This window comes from Trachypithecus francoisi, unplaced genomic scaffold, assembly GCF_009764315.1.
Source record: "Trachypithecus francoisi isolate TF-2019V2 unplaced genomic scaffold, Tfra_2.0 Lachesis_group5, whole genome shotgun sequence".
NCBI classification, from domain to species: domain Eukaryota; kingdom Metazoa; phylum Chordata; class Mammalia; order Primates; family Cercopithecidae; genus Trachypithecus; species Trachypithecus francoisi.
The window spans coordinates 102,981,827-103,001,379 of record NW_022681470.1 but is presented as its reverse complement, the minus strand read 5'-3'; the positions used below and the strand labels follow the sequence as shown (position 1 = coordinate 103,001,379).

At 41.0% G+C, this 19,553-nt stretch overlaps 1 protein-coding gene across 3 annotated transcripts in view; it reads right to left on the bottom strand.

Moving 5' to 3' along the window:
* Positions 1–3,109: 3,109 nt before the first annotated feature.
* The window catches only part of TBX15 (T-box transcription factor 15), a 106,644-nt gene continuing 90,200 nt past the window's right edge, over positions 3,110–19,553 (bottom strand). For 2 of the 3 annotated variants that reach the window (XM_033197629.1, XM_033197631.1), the window contains exons 8-9: positions 11,899–11,997; positions 3,110–5,613 (exon numbers count right to left, since the gene is read on the bottom strand). In XM_033197629.1, the coding sequence (XP_033053520.1) occupies positions 4,829–5,613; positions 11,899–11,997 (884 nt within the window). In that variant the 3' untranslated portion in view covers positions 3,110–4,828. The remainder of the gene's footprint in view (positions 5,614–11,898; positions 11,998–19,553) is intronic. The other variant, XM_033197630.1, reaches the window with a different exon arrangement.

The window sequence follows — 19,553 nt, the reverse complement described above, 5'->3', positions numbered from 1 at the left end:
TCATGAAAATATGATTTTACTCGGGCTGTGTAGAAGACAGATTCACATTTTGAAGAGTCTCTAAACTACTCCAGTCCCAAGAAGACTTCAAAAAATGAGTATCAATACTACAAAGCTATTGTAAAGACAAAAATGCCTGGCCTCCGCTGATACAAGACCAGCTGAGCACATCTTCCAGTGAGGCATGGCTGCCCTCAGCACAAGTTACAGTAAGCCAATTCTAAGAAAATGGCTATATTTCTACTAGCTCAAACATCACCCTCTGAGAGCAGCCCTCTTAGAAAATCCTATCTAAATAAGCCTTCATTCTCATTGTCTAGCCATTCTCCATCATTCTATTATTTTTAATTTCCTCAAAGTCATCATTGCAATCTGAAATTATTCATTTACTTGCTAGTGTATTCAACATCAGTCTCCCACCAGACCATGAGTTCCTTAAAGGCAAGAACGTATGTGGTTGTTCATTGCTACATTCTCAGTGCCTAGAGCAGCGCTTAACAAAGAGCATTATATAATATTTATTGAACTGAACCTGATGAACCTTGACATAGTTGTGGGGAACAAATCTCCCGTTGATGATCATAAGCAAAAAAGCTTTTGTGAAATGCATCTTTGCAGCTGGGTTTCCTTGGGAAGACAACTCTCCTTTAGCTTACTGAATGCAAATTGGTACAACAGAGCTTCTCTGAAATCCTCAAAGTACTAAGCAATGAATTAAACACTTGGCATCAACCAAACAGCTCTGCTCTTGGATCTCAGCTCTCAAAACTCCCACTAATGACAAAATATTCCATAGAAAAAGATACTAATCTACTGGCTGTAAGAAAGTTCTGAATATCTCTATCTTTATTACATTGCTCCTTGAATTGAAATGCTATTATTTTTCCTCCAATGTTTATTCATTGTACTATCTTTTAAAATCTTATTTTGTTCTCAACCCACCATTTCTTATTTCTATAAAAATTCTGAGCATCCTTAAAAGTTCAATAGAAGTTCTGCCTCACCAATAAAAACCATTAACCTCTCCTTCTTACCCTAAACGTTGTCTTTGAATTTCCAGAGCCTTTTATTTCACCTCATTGTGAATGGCTGCCTAAAAAAGCGAGCCCTTTCAAGAAAGAAACCATGGTGTGTTTTTTACTCTTCATTCTCTTCATTCTGTATAATGGATGCTTGCTAGCTACTATTTAAATTTACACTAATCTACCACAGAATACTATATGAAAAACAATAAACCTTTGTTAACTTAGGTAGCTTTAACTTGGAGTAAATAATATTTAGCCATGCAACCATTTTTTACCATCCTTTAAAAAAAGGCTTTGGTCAACATATTAAACAATAAGTATGTATTGAGATTCTATAATAGATCAGGAACTGTCCTAGCTATTGAGGATGCAAAGATGAACAAGATAGCCTTTCCCCTAGAAAAATGAGTAACTGTAGAGCACCTTAGACTATAGAAGAATAATCCTTCTAGTAAACACCCCTTTGTGTAATCACTATGCCAATTCCAATAAATGCTCACTATTTCATGAAAGAGAATTGCATACAGCATATTCTTCACAATTCTTTATCCAGTTTGTTTTTTAAAAAACATTTTTATTACTTCTTCAGGTACACATAGAAACATATGCCATAATTCAATGGAACTAACTTGGATTATTCTAATTAACCCAAATTACAAAAATGTTCTGTACTTAATATTCTAAATGATTACTGAAATTATGATTCTTACTATTGGATGAAAATATGGAGATTTCTATGTCAAGTTTTCTGATTGGCATACTATGATTACCTACCACCCCAAACCTCAAAGGGTGTTAGATCAGTGAACAATGTTTGGTATGCTGCTAAATTAAAAAATAATAATAATAACCATAAGCTTCACATGTAATTGTTTTTGTTATACCATTATGAAACCAAGGGGTGATGCAAGGTTTCCAAATAGGAGTGGTTTTCTAAGTTTTGAGGCATGTCATGCCCAGAGAGCCTACAATCCGTAGAGGTACTCAGTCAGTCATTGTCCAGCTATTTTGGCAATGATCTGATGGCTAACGGAATTAACTAGCATGCCACCCTCTGCAGTTGTTTATAAAACCAGAGCAATGAATAAGGTTTTTGCTCTCCCAAACCAATCTCCATTTCCAGTGAATGGCTGCGGTGGTTGGCAACCTGAGCCCACCAAATCAAACCCTAGTGAAATGGGTCAGTGAGCAACCAGTGTAACAGTCGACCAGGAAACAGTCTGGAGTAGGGGCAAGAGCCGGAGGTTTCAAGTCCTGGCTCTGCTGCTTCTCAGCCACTTAAGAATGGGCAGGTCACAAAGCTTATCTTTTACTTCTCCATTTGCAAAACAATACTTCCTGGCCTGTCTACCTTTCATGGTTATTGTGAGACTCCAATGAGATAATATACCAAAGTTCTTGTAAATGGCATAGTCCTAGCCTCTTTATTAGTCTAACTTGTCAGTTGGTGCATGACAACTCAAAACCACTCTCTCTATGCTGCAGTGATGCATTCAAGGAGGATAGTGTATACTTATTGTTCAATACACCAAACAAAATCCAGCCTCAGAGGCACTCTCACCTCAGTGCCTTAAGATATGTCTTATTTCCTGACTGTCCAAGTGCCTCGTGGTACTGCTGAATGACAGTGCTAATTAACCTTAGGGTCAGATTGCCAGCTCCACCACTTGGTCAAATATTTAACATTCTATAAGCTCATTTCTGGATCTATAAAATGATGATTCAAATATTACCTATCTCACAGAATTGTGGGAGGATAAGATAATCATGTAAAATACATGGTATAGTATCAGGTGGCACACAGAAATGATGACAATTACTATTAGCCTCACACAGGTTTCTGCAGCTAACACGAAGGCAAAAATCCCATTAGAGTCAAAAGATCTGGTTTCATCTCCTCGTTCCCTCTGTGACAGGCTGGATAATGCTGCCAAATTCATTCAATCTCTCTGGAATGCAGTTACTACATATAAAAGGATGCTAATATTCACGTCATGGGGTCTATATAAAGATCACATAGAGTAATATATATAAAACTTCTATACTCACTGTAATGCACGATGAAGATGCACAAGGCTGTTGTTTGATTTTTCTGTATGAACAAACATGCAGAAAACAATTGCAAAGATTTTATTTAGCGGCTTTCTGTGCTTGGCACTTAGAAACAGAGTTCCGTGCATAAGGGCAAATTTTTATACACCTTTTCTTCATACATATTTTACATACCCTTTTATTGCCCCCTTTTTCATATTCATAATATTGGATTCCCCACTAGGCACATAAATACATTTATCTACAACACCTCAAAACCAGAAATCTTAATAATATCTGTATTATTTTACTTGGTATTATTTGCATTTCCACACCATTTAAAAATTTTAGCTTGCACCAAGCTTCACTTGCTTTCTTACTATTAAAAGATTTGAAGGGAAAGGGAAAGATGAAGGAAAAAACCCAAAACTTCAAAATGCAATGAACTATTTGATAAAAATGGAGATCTAAGGGCAGGTAGAAGGTACAGAAGACCCATCTGCGATTGCCTGAGACATGAGGGGATTTTTCCTGCCACAGGGGTAGCGGGCAGGCATTCTAGGTTAGGCGTCTGGATCCGGCACTTGGAGGTCAGGCCTCTATTTGTTGCCTCTGCTCTTGGTATCATCTTCCAAGATTGTAAAACTATTCCTTCTTCACTCCCTTCTATTTCCCTTCCCCTACCAGGCTGCATGCTGTGGAATCAGCACTTCCCACGTAGTGCACCTCTCTTTTGGATCACAGTGGTCAGAGCTGTGGGCTCAGGATGTATTCCTTGCTCCGTCCCTCTGACCAACGCCCTGACCATGCTCAATGTGCCAGAGACATTTACTCCTCAGTAATGCCATGATTCTTTCTATAGCCTGTAGTGGGGCAGGCAGCATTTGGGGGGACAAACCAAAAACACATCTCCTTGGTGAATTAAAACTCTCATCATTGCTCACACTTTCTTTGTCACTCTTGCTCTCCACCTCTCTCCTGTTCTCTGTTCTTCCTGTTTGTCTTTCTCCTGTTCAGCTGTTCTTTCTCCCTCTTTCCACGGGCACCACTGGGAATATCAATGATAGCATACAAGTGAAGAGAGCCAAAGTTCAAAAGCAATCTTTTTCTGGAAGCCAAGTCCAGTTGTACTGATGTCTTTCCACTCTCATCCATGGGGAGGGTCTCCAGGATACTTGGTTCATTCCAGAAGCAGAGGAAGCTGCAGGGGAGAAAGACTGGCAGCTACTGCTGGCCCACTCCATCTAAAGTTGTACATAGACAAATTCTTGGTGAAAGCACCCATTCTGGGCCTCCCTCCACAGAGTTCACCCAGTTCAGAGTCAGTGTGCATGTATGATTGCATGTGTATGAACTGTGTATGAATATATATGTGTGTGTGCATGTATGTATTGGTAGGTCTGTCTGTATGTGGGTGTGTATGTGTAACTTTTCATGGCTGCCACACACTAGCATCTCCCTTAACATTATGACGAAGTGATTATTCAGTCTCTTCAAAGGCCACTCTGGAACAGACAATGCTTTATAAAACTAAGGTCTGGGAAGGCAGGAGAATGGCCACTGAGTTGTGGATGATTCTACCGCAAGTATCCCTCACTGGCTTAAAGGTGTCTCTAGTTCTTGGGGATATGTTTTCCTCCAGGAAAAAAAACAACAACAACAACAACACAGTTCCTGTTTTCTGAAGGCACTGGACTCTCAAAGAAGAGGATCTGACCACGAAGACTCTGGGGCCTTGATTGCCAAATGCTCCGTGGTGTTTGGACTGGCCTTTAAACCATGTGCACGGACATCTGGGAGGAGGAGCCTGGAACTGCCCCATATTGCCGGCCATCACAAGTGTTGGTTGCCTGTTGGTTATTGGGTGAAGGGCTAATCATGTGCATGCTGTGCTCCATCCCTGATGGCAGGTACTGCCTCTCTCCAAAGGCCCCATTGGAAGGAGAAGAACAGAGTAAAGTGCTTTGAGAGGCGCTCAGTTTTTCTGGGCTTGCAGCTAGTCTAGGGGAAGTGGGGAAATTGTATCCATACAGGTTGTAAGGGTTGTGAAGGGAGAAGGCATTGTAGGAGCTCTGCTGCATGTGGCTGCCCCCGAACATGTGTGGTGATGAGGAGCTGGAGGCAGCATTGCCTGCCTGCATGACATACTGAAACTGGGAAGTGGGGAAGGACCCCAGCTGGCCACCATAGGCTTCCATCTTGCTGTTGCCAGGCAACGAGGGAGGAGTTGGTATTCCGGATATCAGGGATGGAGTCCTCTGAGGCATGAAGGTTTCAGAGGGCTGAGTGGCTGAAGTGGTGCCACTCTGAAGCCTGTTGTAGCCACTGTCACTCAGCCCTGGGTAGCTCTGCAAGGCAGCCATGTTGCTTCGGGCACATGGTGGATAATCAGAGAGGTTTAGATTACACAGCTGGCTCTCTCGGCAGCCCACATTGAAAGTGTTGGGGGCCAGATGAAAAGTTGGAGGAGAACAGGATGGAGATAAAAGATGAGAAGAAGCCGAAGGGGATGGTGTCCCAGTGCTGGAGGTGGTTGGGGAAGTGCCTGTGCTGCCTCCTGAAAAATAAAATGTGAATACTATTGAGACAGAGTCTTTTAAGATAAGTCTGCCTAAGTCATATGCAAGCCATACTGGAGGTGCCTTGAAATGTCCAAGATAAGGCTGATTTTTACAGAACCATTTTTCCTCTTAACTCAGCAGACCTATGCTAAGTGATTCCACCTGTGAGCACATACACAGTCATACAGTCATACACACACACACTTACACACACACACACACATTCCAGAAGACTGTGATCAAAAACAACACTAAATTCTTTTGTTTGTTTCTCTCTGTAAGAGCCTTAGTAAGTCCTTTGTATAAAAATAACAATAAACCTCCCAAGACTCACGTTGCCATTTCTCACTATCAAATTCACTTTCTAAGACGACCTCTGATGTCAGCATTAAAATCCACTAGCTCAGCTCTTCCCATTCTTAATGGAAATGCATTAAATGCGCATTTTATTCAAGAGCTGTTGCCTGCTTTGCCATTTTTATTCTTCCAGCCAAACATGCAGGACACCAAAGCAGGACCCTAATCTCAGAGGAAATGGGGTAATGGAAGAGAGTGCCAAGTCAAAATTGAGGCCTGGGGGTGCAAGCAGTGGAGCCTGGGGTATGAGATTGAAGTTGCATCACATGAAAGACATTAGGAACACAATTATAAGGGCTAGATTAGAATAAAGCAAGGCTAACCCAAAACAAAATCATTATGAACCAGAGACTCTGCTGATCTCCTTTTATAAGATCATGCCCATTCTCAGAGACTGGAATAAAGACTGTAAATGGAGTCTTTGGAGTTTCGGTATTTATGAGAACAAGAAGCTAAACAGGCCTTAAACTGACCTGAAAGTCAGGAGATCTGGGTCTGCTCACAACTCTGCCACACTAACTGCCCAGGTAACCCTGGGCACATCATTTACCCTCTGCAGGTTACAGTTTCTTTTTTTTTTTTTTTTTTTTTTTTTTTTTTTTTTTTTTTTTTTTTTTGAGGCGGAGTCTCGCTCTGTCACCCGGACTGGAGTGCAGTGGCCAGATCTCAGCTCACTGCAAGCTCCGCCTCCCGGGTTTCCGCCATTCTCCTGCCTCAGCCTCCCGAGTAGCTGGGACTACAGGTGCCCGCCACCTCGCCCGGCTAGTTTTTGTATTTTTAGTAGAGACGGGGTTTCACCGTATTAGCCAGGATGGTCTCGATAGGTTACAGTTTCTTCATCTAGAGATGAGGAATTAACTTAGATCAGTGGTTCTCGGCCATAGAGGACCTGGCAGCTTTTATTTTTTTTTATTTTTTTATTTATTTATTTTTTTTTTGAGACGGAGTCTTGCTCTGCCACCCAGGCTGGAGTGCAGTGGCCGGATCTCAGCTCACTGCAAGCTCCGCCTCCCGGGTTTACGCCATTCTCCTGCCTCAGCCTCCCGAGTCGCTGGGACTACAGGCGCCCGCCACCTCGCCCGGCTAGTTTTTTGTATTTTTAAGTAGAGACAGGGTTTCACCGTATTAGCCAGGATGGTCTCGATCTCCTGACCTCGTGATCCGCCCGTCTCGGCCTCCCAAAGTGCTGGGATTACAGGCTTGAGCCAACGCGCCCGGCCGACCTGGCAGCTTTTAAAAATGCTGGTGTTCCAGGATCCTACCTCGGATGAACTAAAGCAGAGTTTCTGGGCATGGGACCTCCACAGCAGTATTGTTTTAAAAGCTCCCCCAGATGTGTAGTGTGGTTTAAGAACCAATCATACAACCCGAATTCCTCATTTCTAAGTACTCAGAATAGTCCTTCCTAAACTTGAGTGTGTATGAGAATCAGCTAGATGGCTTGTTAAAGCACAGGTTGCTGACTCCATCCCTAGAGTCTCTGATTCTGTTGGTCTGGGGTGGGGCCTACGAATCTGCATTTCCAACAAGTTTTCAGGTGATGGTCCAGAGACCACACTTTGGGTTAGAGGAACTCCAGATTCCTTTCATTTCCAAAAGTTCCTGAATCTGTGTTTGAACGAGTTGATCTTACGACGTGTGAATGTTAGAGCTAGACAGGTGGATGACACACCAACAGACTGAGGACTAGTTCAATCCAACCTACTTCAGTGTGTTCTCAGATAGTTTAAGAAGGCCAAAAATGACCTTTACGAGCCTCCTCTTTCCCAAAGTCAGGAAGGAGCAGTGTAGCATCCGCCTCCTGTCTCATCCAATGGAAGTTAAAGACATGGGTGAGTGCTAGGGCTGCAGGGCCCTTTATTTGAATTCTGGAAAGAGCAGTTGCTTTGTCTTCCATAGAGAAACTTCCATGATGTAACTTCCTCCTTCACAGCAAGGTTAGGAGTTTCCCAGCATTGTCAAGAGCTGTGATTCCCCCAAGGAATGTAATATCCTTTAGATCCCCTACGCACTCATGTCGGGACTCTTAGAAGATGAGCATTATAAAAGGGTAAGGGTTGCCTGTTCACTCTGATGGTAGTTTCAATGAGATCACTTGGACTCGGGAAGGGGAACATCACACACTGGGGCCTATCATGGGGAGGGGGGAGGAGGGAGGGATTGCATTGGGGAGTTATACATGATATAAACGTCATGCACATGTACCCTAGAACTTAAAGTATAATAAAAAAAAAAAAAAGAAAAAAAAAAAAGAATGCAAGTTGCAGGATAATAGTTGTAATATCATTTACATATGTTTATATAAAACTTTAAAATAAGCAAAAAAATAAATAAATAAAAATAAAAGGGTAAGGGGCATTTTAGGTAGAAAAGAGCAGGAATAAGGTTTTTCTCAGTGAAGAAAATGCTATAAAAACTAGCAGGGGCTCGGTGCGCTGGCTCATGCCTGTAATCCTAGCACTTTGGGAGGCCGAGGCAGGTGGATCACTTGAGGTCAGGAGTTCAAAACCAGCCTGGCCAACATGGTGAAACCCTATCTCTACTAAAAATACAAAAATTAGCTAGGTGTGCTGGTGGGCGCATGTAATACCAGCTACTTGGGAGGTTGAGGCAGGAGACTCTCTTGAGCCCAGGAGGCAGATGTTGCAGTAAGCCAAGATAGCACCATTGCACTCTGGCCTGGGCAGCAAGAGCAAAACTCTGTCGCAAAAAAAAAAAACCCGGCAGGATTCCAGAGACACTGGAATACAAAGAAACCATCCCCAGTGTGCTAAGGACTCAGGGGTCCCAGATGTGTCAATTAAGAGACAGATGCCCTCAAAGAGGAAACCAAGGTTAATTTTTAGCAGGGAAAAAAAAAGCATTCAGCTTACAGCCATGGTCATAAGTAGTAGTGCTGGCTACAGAAGTACAAATTTGGCTCTTGTTGTTATAATAGTTTACTCAGAGGTAAATTTTAACAAAGCCTAACTAATAACAAAAGAATTTCAAAGAATTTCCCCCAATGAACTTTCAAGGGAGAATTGTATTTAATAGAGTCATTTCAGAAACTTCTCCTTCCTCATTTATAATACTCAACTTAAAAATCCTTTAAAAAAAAAAGTAAAATGATTTTTATTCCACAATTTGAGACAAGGCCAACATTGTAAATACCACTGGGAGAAGAAAGCCAGCAGCTGGCCACATTGGAAAGAGCCCTGAGTCTGATTCTAGGCTTATTAACCTCTGTCCAGTTCATGACCATTAGCAATGCAGGCCACCTCTTCGTTCTCATTAGCTGTGAAATCAGGGACTTGAACCAGTGGGCCTCAGTTTCTGTCCTTCTCAGCATATGTGTAACTGAGGTTTCAAGTAATATAAAGTGTGAATTGCCAACAACAAGTACTTTCCATGGAATTACTTTAATATAATGAAGGATGTCTGGCAGGAGAAGATTCTAGAAGGAGGAGGAAGAACATCTCATCTGTCTTGTTTCTATACAGCTGAATGGCCAGGCCTTCTGTGCCTTGCAGAAATCTCAAGGATTTATTTCAAGTGTGTAGTTCTTCTTTGAGGCATCCTACACATTTTCCTTATTTTCCACTCTAAATGCCATGAGCTTCTCTGAAATAAATGCTATGGCACAAATGGAGAAACCTGACTCCAGCTGTAAAGAGATATGTGTTTTATGGGATAAGTATCTGGTCACTTCTCTTTGAAAGTTCATCCTTGCTCTCCCTGATCTGGTGTTTATGTGGTCCCTGAAGAGACCACCTGTTCAGCATGCCATACTGTCCTGTTATAGGTATATTCCATCAGGCACTGGTTCTAGCCCTGCAGCAGGAAGCATAAGGTGGAACAGACGACTTCCTACAACTCTAAATGGTTTTCTCTGATGGCCCAAGATGGAACAAGTGGTACTGATTTGAGGCCTCAATTGGTTTCACTACAAAAAAAAAAAGAAAAAAAAAAAGGTGGGGGGAGGGTGGAACTATTAACAAGTTACAGGGATTTCTGCTGAGCAGATGAAAGACACATGTTAAAAAGTTTGTAGTCAGCTTGCTTGGGCTTTTAAATGACATTCACTGGAAATGAGACTTGGTGGCCTGCTGAGCTTGAGTGGGAGAAGACCCCGTATGAACTACTGTTTGAAGGAGGCAGGGGCAAGCCTGTCCAAGAGAAGGTCACCTTGCTTCCATGCACTTTGAAGGAATGCTCTTGTGCACATAAAGTACTCAATACAGATAACAGCTATTTTTCAAAGTCCCCATAGAAAGAGAAGACTATGGTATTCATTTTGCAGAGAAGCAAACCAAGATACTGACAAGTTTTTCTCCTCCCATGATCTAACAGCTTGTTAACTGTTAAATAAGACTGGAATTTCCAGCCAAGGGCAAAATGAGCACAAAGAGGGAGCCCATCCTCCTTGTTCATTTTCAACACTTGGCTGACTAGAGAGTCTCATCACAGAAAAGCTAGGGCAGGGTGGGAGGCCAGGCCAGGCCACACTGATACAGGAGGGTAAGAGCTGCCTCTCAAAGCAAAGCATGCCTCTCTTCCCTGTGCCCTCCTCGCCTCTGTACCTGCCAGGTCCTGCGTGCTCTGAGCATCTTGACAGAAATTTTATTTAATGGGTGAGTGTGGTCTATAGGATCAAACAAACCCAGTTCCAATCCAAGCTATCTTACTGATAAAGGACAGAACCGTAGCAAGTTAGCATCTCCAAGCCTTTTACATTATTAAGGAATTGCTGATATCTACTTTGTAGAGATGTTTTGAGAAATAGATAAGATATAATAACATATATTACAAAGTGCTCATAACTGTATTTAGCACATAGGCATTAATTTTTTAAAAAAATAATTTTTAGTAGAGATGGGGCCTCACTATGTTGCTCAGGCTGGTCTTAAACTCCTAGGCTCAAGCAATCCTCCTATCTCAGCCTCGAAGTGTTAGGATTATAGGCATGAGCCACTGCACCTAGCCCAGCACATAAGCATTAACTATTCTCTTCTATGAGAGAAGAATGAAGGAAGGAGAAAGGAACTTCGGTTCTAATGAGAATGGCTCTGCAGTGTTGGACTCTGTCTGTGGAGCTAAGCATCTTGGCCTCTCGCCACCCTGATGAGCATTATGTCTCAATAGCTACATGTTTGTTGTAACATGCTAGAGAAACCTCCATTGCTGTGAATGATGGAGCACTAGGCCAGGTAGCAGCTATGGCCCTACCTGGGCCATATTCCCAAAGGCTAACCTAACTCTGGTTTATCTCTGAATTATCTGTCCATCCTCCCTCACTGCCAGTTCAGGACAAGAATGGCTGTCCGTGTCTCCATCTTTCGTCAAATGAAGCAAAGTGGAACTGACAGAACACAAATAACTAGACTATTGTCTTTCCCACTATCCTTAGAGGTCTTAATTCACTTCTGAGAAGTGATTAAAATATAATGCCCTAAGTAGCTTAAAACTTTCAAGAGTTCTGTAGCATCTGTAGGATCTGTAGGTCCTGTAGGATCTGTAGGGTCTGTAGGATCAATCTCCTACAGCCCCAGCTCCCTTCATCCTATTTTACCCATGGGCCAATATGAGGCGGCACACATGAAAATTCATATATGACATTAACTTGCTCCAATATCCAAGGCTAATGGCCAAAACAACCAAAAAGGATATGTTTAGCAGTAATTCCGTATGGGGACAATAACCTAGAATATACTTCATTTTACCATAAAGACAAGTTAAATGTGACCATGAAAATCCTGAATACTAAACCTGCTGACTTTTGCATCTCTAAATTGATCATTTCCAGATTGTAATATGAGGGCTTTCACATACAGTTTCCTTTTCAATTTGTTTTGTTGTGCTTTTCTTCCTCCTCCCCCAAAATTGAAAAACAGTAAGGGGAAACCCCATCTGGGCTAGTAAAGAATAAATTTCCATGTAATTACTTGGTTCCATGAGCCAGACTCTTCTCTCGTATAATTCAATGGCATCTGTCTCTGAGGAGTGCTGATTCACTGTGTATCCTTGAGAAGTCTTCTTTGAGGCTTTCAAACAGGTAAGAGGTAAAATATCAGCACCCTATAGACTGATCCCAGAGAATAAACTCAGAGATCATAAAGTTTAATGAGCACAGCACTGTTCATCTCAACAAAAGAATTACTTAGTTGAGATGAGTACCATCCTCATAATGCAAATGTGAACATTAGAGTGCTAATAGGAAGCGTGTGGTTTCAATCTTAGAAAGATTCCTAATGAATCATTCTCCATAAAAGCTAAAGGAATGCACAGACCTAAACTCCTTCTCTTTAAAATAGCTTTGAATATATTCATCCAATCCAATTTTGCACATTGGTCCTCTGTGTTCTGAGTGTCTCTGCTTCTTAGATGGTCCTATTTTATATCTACCACATTCCTTAGGTGGACTGCAGCATTTCTTCACTTTCCATTAACTTAATTGTTTTCTCCGCTACTTGTTTTACTGCCTTCCTTGCCGCAGCATGCATCTGTTATCTTCATTTAGAATTAATCTGCTTCTTTCTGGCAACAGTATCTAGTTTTCCCACCACTACACACTTTCTCCCACCTGCTTCACCCCTACCTTCAGGGAAGGCATGTGACTCAGGCCTGGACAATCAAAGCATCATTTTCCCCCCCACCACAGTAATTAAAATTGAGATGATTCGATTAAAGGCAATTAGACTCAATGAGATTTTGGTAGAAATCTAAGGAGAAAGGTACATGCCTTTTCTCATCAGATTTAAATCTCAAAATATGTAGGGCCAGGGGTTCTGGTAAGCATGTTCATACCATGGGGAACCTGAGAACAAAGTCAGGATGATAGCAAAGTTGAGAAATGGAGTTGATGATCTTTTATGGGTGCCTACATTAAGCTTTGCCTAAAACTGGCTATTTGAGTCATTTCAGTTTCATGACCCAATGAGTTTCTTTTTTGCTTTGCCGTTTGGGTTTTATATTATTTACAACAGTAAGAATCCTCATTGATATACCTCCCTAATTCTATAGGTAATTCCACTATGAAACTGAAGGGGTAGGAATATTAAGATAAAGTTGAAAGAGACAGAAATAAAAATGAGAACGGTAGGACTAGACTGTGAACCACTTTGTCAAATTGAAGCTATGGATGATTCCTTCCTAAGACATGATAAATCACCTATGAGTAGAAACAAGGTATTTCAGCTATGTAAATAGACATCTAGCTCTGTAAAAAATATCTAATAAGATAGTGCCTTTACTTTAAAAATATACATAATCTCTTAAATGGTTTCTGGCCTCATTCTGATCAATAAGAACAGGCTAAAAAATGAAGTGAAAATGCTGGCAACTTTGCAAGATGATTTTTTCATATTAGTGTTCATGACAAATAAGGAATATAATATACAGAATAGAAAAACAACAGCTGCTGGGTTTTTTTTTTTTTTATTTTTCTAAAAGTTCAGTAGAAAGAAATGCACAAATCTAAACAAAAAGGTAATTTCAAAAACCTATATAACCCCACAAATGGTGAGAAGATAAAAGTGGAGTGTCTAAAGACATCAAAGTGACCATTCTCTGATAGGTTTGTGAAATGCAGTTAGATAAGACATAAAAGGAAGAATATATAAATAAAAGCAGGAAAAACAATGATGTGATCTTGTGGGAATAACATTAGGATGCCTAGAATTAAGTGAAGTTTGTAGTCTTCCCTAACAGTAATACTCATATTTTTTCTTGTACTGTGCTTCTTTCTTTCAAAGTATATCACTTTAATTAACTATTCTTGTCATTATTTCTATCCTGAGAAGACTTAACATTACCCACAACAGCATGAGAAACATTAATGTTAATCGACTGCATGAGTGAACAGGTGACTCTTACTTCTTAGTATTAAAGCCTCAAGGTCATTTTACTCACTCCCCATATTATACATACTGACACACGGATTTCTGAGATGATAAATAATTTTTCCCAACTTACTATCTTGTTATTTTCACTTAAGAATTTTGGGGGCCAGGTGCGGTGACTCATGCCTGTAATCCCAGCACTTTGGGAGGCCAAAGTGGGCAAATCGTTTCAGGTAAGGAGTTTGAGACCAGCATGGCCAGCATGGTGAAACCCCATCTCTACAAAAAATACAAAAATTAGCCAGGCATGGTGGTGTGTGCACCTGTAGTCCCAGTTACTCGGGAGGCTAAAGCACGAGAATCGCCTGAACCCAGGAGGCAGAGGTTGCAGTGAGCCGAGATGGTACCACCACACTCCAGCCTGGGTGACAGGGCAAAACTCTCATCTCGAAAAAAAAAGAAAAGAAAAGAATTTAGAATAATTTCTTCACTTATTTTCTTCTTTTTTCTTTTCTAATCATCATGCCCTTCAAATTTTATCCCAAAGTTGTCTCTGGTTAATTTTTGCCAAACACATTGACATTAGTCCCTATGATATAAAACCTAGCAGAGTTTATTCACTTATTCAATAACTATTTGAGTACTAAATATACACTCAATCAACTGGGAGTGTTTGGACCCAGGGATTTAATCATGTGGGGAAAAAATAGTGAGAAAAATGTGGATAAGAGACATTAATGAAAGAATGACACAAATAAACAAGAGTTCACCTTAAGGAGACGTGGCCTACTCTAGATGGCAGGGAATTTCCCCAAGGAAGTCCTATTTAAGCTGTGATCTCAGAGACAGATAGCACTAAGAAGGCAAGTGGATAGCAAGGAGACTTCCAGGGAAAGAAAACCACGTGGCAGGAAAGAGCACACCATGTTTGAGAAAGGGAAGTAAGATGAGTGATGCTGAAACAACAGAGAGAACGAGGGGAGGTGATATAGGCTGAAGCTAGAGTAGTAATAATAGCAATAATAAGGATGGTCATAGAGAACATTTTTTAATACTCAGTAAATCCTAGGCTCTTTTCTAAGCACTTTACATTCACTAATTCTCATTGTTATTATCTCTATTTTAGAGGTGAGGCAGCAAAAGCCAGAACATGCAAGGACTAGCGACAATGTTAAGGAATATGTCTTTCATAGGTGCAAGTAAACTGTGGCCATTGAGCAGCTTTAGGCAGATTGGAGATAGAAGGTTGAGGCACAAAGATGTGTGTTTTGAAAAAATGACTCTCATTTCTACATGAGGAATGGCTTGGAAGAAAATGTAGAGACTATGGAGGACATTACGGTCATGCAGTGAGAGGTGACATCAGTGCAGAGTGGTATGGTAGCAAGGAAGGTTAGAGATGTGGACAGATTTAAGAACTTAGTAATGGTTGGGCATGGGGGTAGGGCAGGGAGGGAAAATTCCGGGATATCGAGTGTTCTCCTTCCCCGTGGAGAGGGCACCAGGCTGTGAGGTAGATGCTGACTCGGTTTTGGACATGCTGAGCATAAGGAACTTTCAGGACAAAACAAAATATGAAATCAATTACTGTTTGTTTTAATGGATTGAATTGAGATACTCTCTACCCCCTATCAGGAGCTCTTCATGATTATAGTGCAGAATTAGGATATTGCTCTTCTATAGCTAAAAAGGGAGTGCGTTAAAAAAATTCTATGTGACTATTTACTGGTAAGCTATACATATGGCCATTATTCCTCACCTCAGCGATAAATAAGATCTGTGTAAATCGGCTATGTTTTGATCATTACAGTGATGTTACAGTTCAATGGCTCATGTCCACCTAATTGTCCTTCTTTCCCAGTATCTTACTTGTATGACTTGATCAGTAGCTGATCCCTCTCACTAACCAACCTCAACTAATACAAGTCAAACTGATGAAAATTCAGTCACCAACAGAGATACTCATAATCCTGACCCTTTAACTGCCTGACAAACACTGAAACACCCAATGGTACTGAGCTCTGTAGTGATGTCTGCCAACTCTCTTGGGGAATGGAGAGCTTTTGTAAATGGCAGGTACCCTCATGTCCACAGATGGAAAGTTGGTAGTTCTGGTGTCATTGGTCCAGAATGATTCCTTTTAGGACAACAGTTATCAAACAGCTTGAAGTCACTGCTGATAAAGCTCTCAGTTTTGGCCACTCAAATAGCTCCATTATATACATGAGGAAGTTGAGGCACATATTTTATTCAAGGATATCCATCAGAACAACAACAGCTTGCACTTAGCTATAACTGACCTGGACTTTTATTTCCTTTTCCTTCTATGTTTACATTGCCTCAGTCACTTTCTCCAAGCATAACTTGCCTGGTTAGTTCATTTTCTCCCTGTCACTAGCAGTGTTCAGGCAAAAGCCATTCCTGAGATAGAATCCTCATCTCCAGAAACTCCAGCCTCTCTAGATGCTCCAAACACATAAACATCCTTGAGTCTAACTGAAGACATCTGAAGACCATATACTTGACTTACAAAAAAAATAAAATATTGACCTATTGAGAGTTAATGCTCAAGTTGTTGAACAATAAAAACCATTAATAGGAAGAGCAAACTAAAATCTTTGTGGAAAATTAAAGCTGTAGTAACAAAGAAAAAGAAAAATAACGTAATCTGGTGGAAAGGAAACTGTCCTGTCAAATAAGAGATCTGCATTGATACTCTCGACTTAGTTCTGCCACCGCTTAACTGCAGACATGATACTAGACCAGCCTCGTCCAACCCATGGCCCAAGGGCTGCATGCAGCCAAGAATAGCTTTGAATGCAGCTCAACACAAATTTGTAAACTTTCTTAAAACATTATGATATTTTAAGCCGGGCGCGGTGGCTCAAGCCTGTAATCCCAGCACTTTGGGAGGCCGAGACGGGTGGATCACGAGGTCAGGAGTTCGAGACCATCCTGGCTAACACAGTGAAACCCCGTCTCTACTAAATACAAAAAGCTAGCCGGGCGAGGTGGCAGGCGCCTGTAGTCCCAGCTACTTGGGAGGCTGAGGCAGGAGAATGGCGTAAACCCGGGAGGCGGAGCTTGCAGTGAGCTGAGATCCGGCCACTGCACTCCAGCCCGGGCGACAGAGCGAGACTCCGTCTCAAAAAAAAAAAAAAAAAAACATTATGATATTTTTTGTAGTTTTTTTAGCTCCTCAGCTATCATTAGTTTTAGTATATTTCATGTGTGGCCCAAGACGATTTTTCATCTTCCAATGTGGTGCAAGGAAGCCAAAACATTGGACACCCCTGTACTAGACTGTATCAGGCTTCAGTTTCTTTTTGTGTCAAAGGCAGAAGATAATTAATATCATGTATTCTTCTCCCTAAAACAACTATTTAAAATACTCTATTCAATGTGATTTTAAAAATAAAAAGATTTGAATTTTTGCAAAACTGTGGAGAATTTACCTAAGTGCTTTCCTTGAAGTTTTATCAGCAGATGAGTCTTAATGACAAGAGAAATAAAAGATGGCAGCAAAGCCAGGATGAAAAAAGCATCCCTTGAGTTTGCGTCCTTTGTAGGGACATGGATGCAGCTGGAAACCATCATTCTTAGCAAACTATCACAAGAAGAGAAAACCAAACACCGCATGTTCTCACTCATAGGTGGGAACTGAACAATGAGATCACTTGGACTCGGGAAGGGGAACATCACACACTGGGGCCTATCATGGGGAGGGGGGAGGGGGGAGGGATTGCATTGGGGAGTTATACATGATATAAATGATGACTTGATGGGTGCTGACGAGTTGATGGGTGCAGCACACCAACATGGCACAAGTATACATATGTAACAAACCTGCACGTTATGCACATGTACCCTAGAACTTAAAGTATAATAAAAAAAAAAAAAAGAAAGAAAAAAGCATCCTTAACCTCATGTATGCAGAAAGACAGATCCACCCTCACCAGTAGCAGCACAAAACTGTCTAGGACTGCTATGTGACATGACAGATATTCATGTGCTTGAAACAATGAGGTGATATGGACAATTGGATAAGTCAGTCAATATTTGGCACCAATCTTAGGTTTGGTGCAAACATTGCCAATACTCACCTCATTAAAAGGGAATTACTGTAAAAAATAGACTACCACTGCAGTTTCCACTAGAAGTGCATTCCTCTCTATTCCTTCTAAGATGCAAAGCAGTTCAGCACGCATGGTTGTGTCTCTTCTCTTCATTTTATGACTGATACTGTCCAGAGTCACTGAAACTCTTAGCTCTTAAGGGAATAGCGGATGGTGGTGTTGGGTTTACATCCTTTGTTAACGTCAAAAAACCAAGCCACATATTTTTTAATAATGAGAATCTGGATCAACTTCAATGGATATTTCAAAAATATATTCCAATTAAGCTATTTAATAGAGTCCTGGCTTTTTCTCTAGCCCCATCCCATCACCATATGTATCCAATAATTCAAGTTCTTTCTTCTCTTCCGATAAAAGTGAGGGTCACTGAAGTGTTTTGAAAGTTCAGTTTATCTGAAACCATTGTTTTCAAAATGTCAATAATAACCTTTCATACTGGTAAATTTTTAGTATAAGTACCAAGAAACCTACTATGCTGCACATCTAAGTAACCCATGCAGGCTTCCTGTGTCTGTGCCTGCCCAATGGTCACCCTCAATGATCACTCCATATCCATGTATATATACACATTAGGTGATTGTGCTCCAAGATGAAGGCTGAGAGTGGCTCTGCACACCTGAGTCACAGTGCCACCAAGTGATCTCATTCACTATTCATTGGGTTCGTACTAGGTGCCAGGCCCTGTGGTAGATCTTGGGGATACAGCATTGAAGACAATTGTTGCCATTAATGCCTGCCCTCTGAAACTGGCAATATCACTGCCAACCTTCTCCGACCAACCTCCATGATACAAGCTCCTGCTTAGCTAGAGCTTGGAAAGGCAATGAGTAAAGCAAGGGCAGATAAGCAAAGAAGCCATCTCAGAACTAAATCAAATCAATGACACATTTTTGTCTACACAGCATGTTTATATAAATTTCCTCACACACACAAAAAAATTATCCCTCTTTTGTAGGTGAGAAAACTGGCATGCAGGAATAGAATTAAATTGTTTCAAATGTAGAGAATTTGTGACCATCGAAGATAAGGGCCTAGATTTTCCTAAGTCCCTTTAAGCCCCTGCCTCTTAATGGCCATCCATGAGGGCTTCAAACCCGTGGTGACACCTTGAGTAACTATTGACTCTGCTTCTAATCACAGCTTTGTAGGGAGGAATACATAAAAGAGTTAGAAATTCTGGATCACTTACTTCACCAGATCCCTGTGAAAATGAACAATCTAATCATATTTTAAATAATTCATTATCAGAAAGGCAATATTCCCTGGTCCTGACACAACTTTGCTTAAGAGTCTACATACAGGGACATAAGGGCCTTGAAGGTGAAGATAATGAGGATGATGAAGACAATGATAACAAGTAGTATTAAATGCTTACTATGATTTTAAATGGACGATCTCATTTAATTCAAGAATTCTATTTGATTCTACTTTTCCATATAATGCAGAAGATAAAACTGGGTGTCAGAAAAGTTGAGGGACTTGACCAAGGTCACAAAGCTAGAAAGGATCAGTGATAAGAGCCTAGCCTAGACCTAGTCTGACTCCAGAGTCTATGCTTTTAATCACTACACTCATCTTAAAACCTGACAGATTTCAGCAATTTAGGTTACAAACCTAATTCAG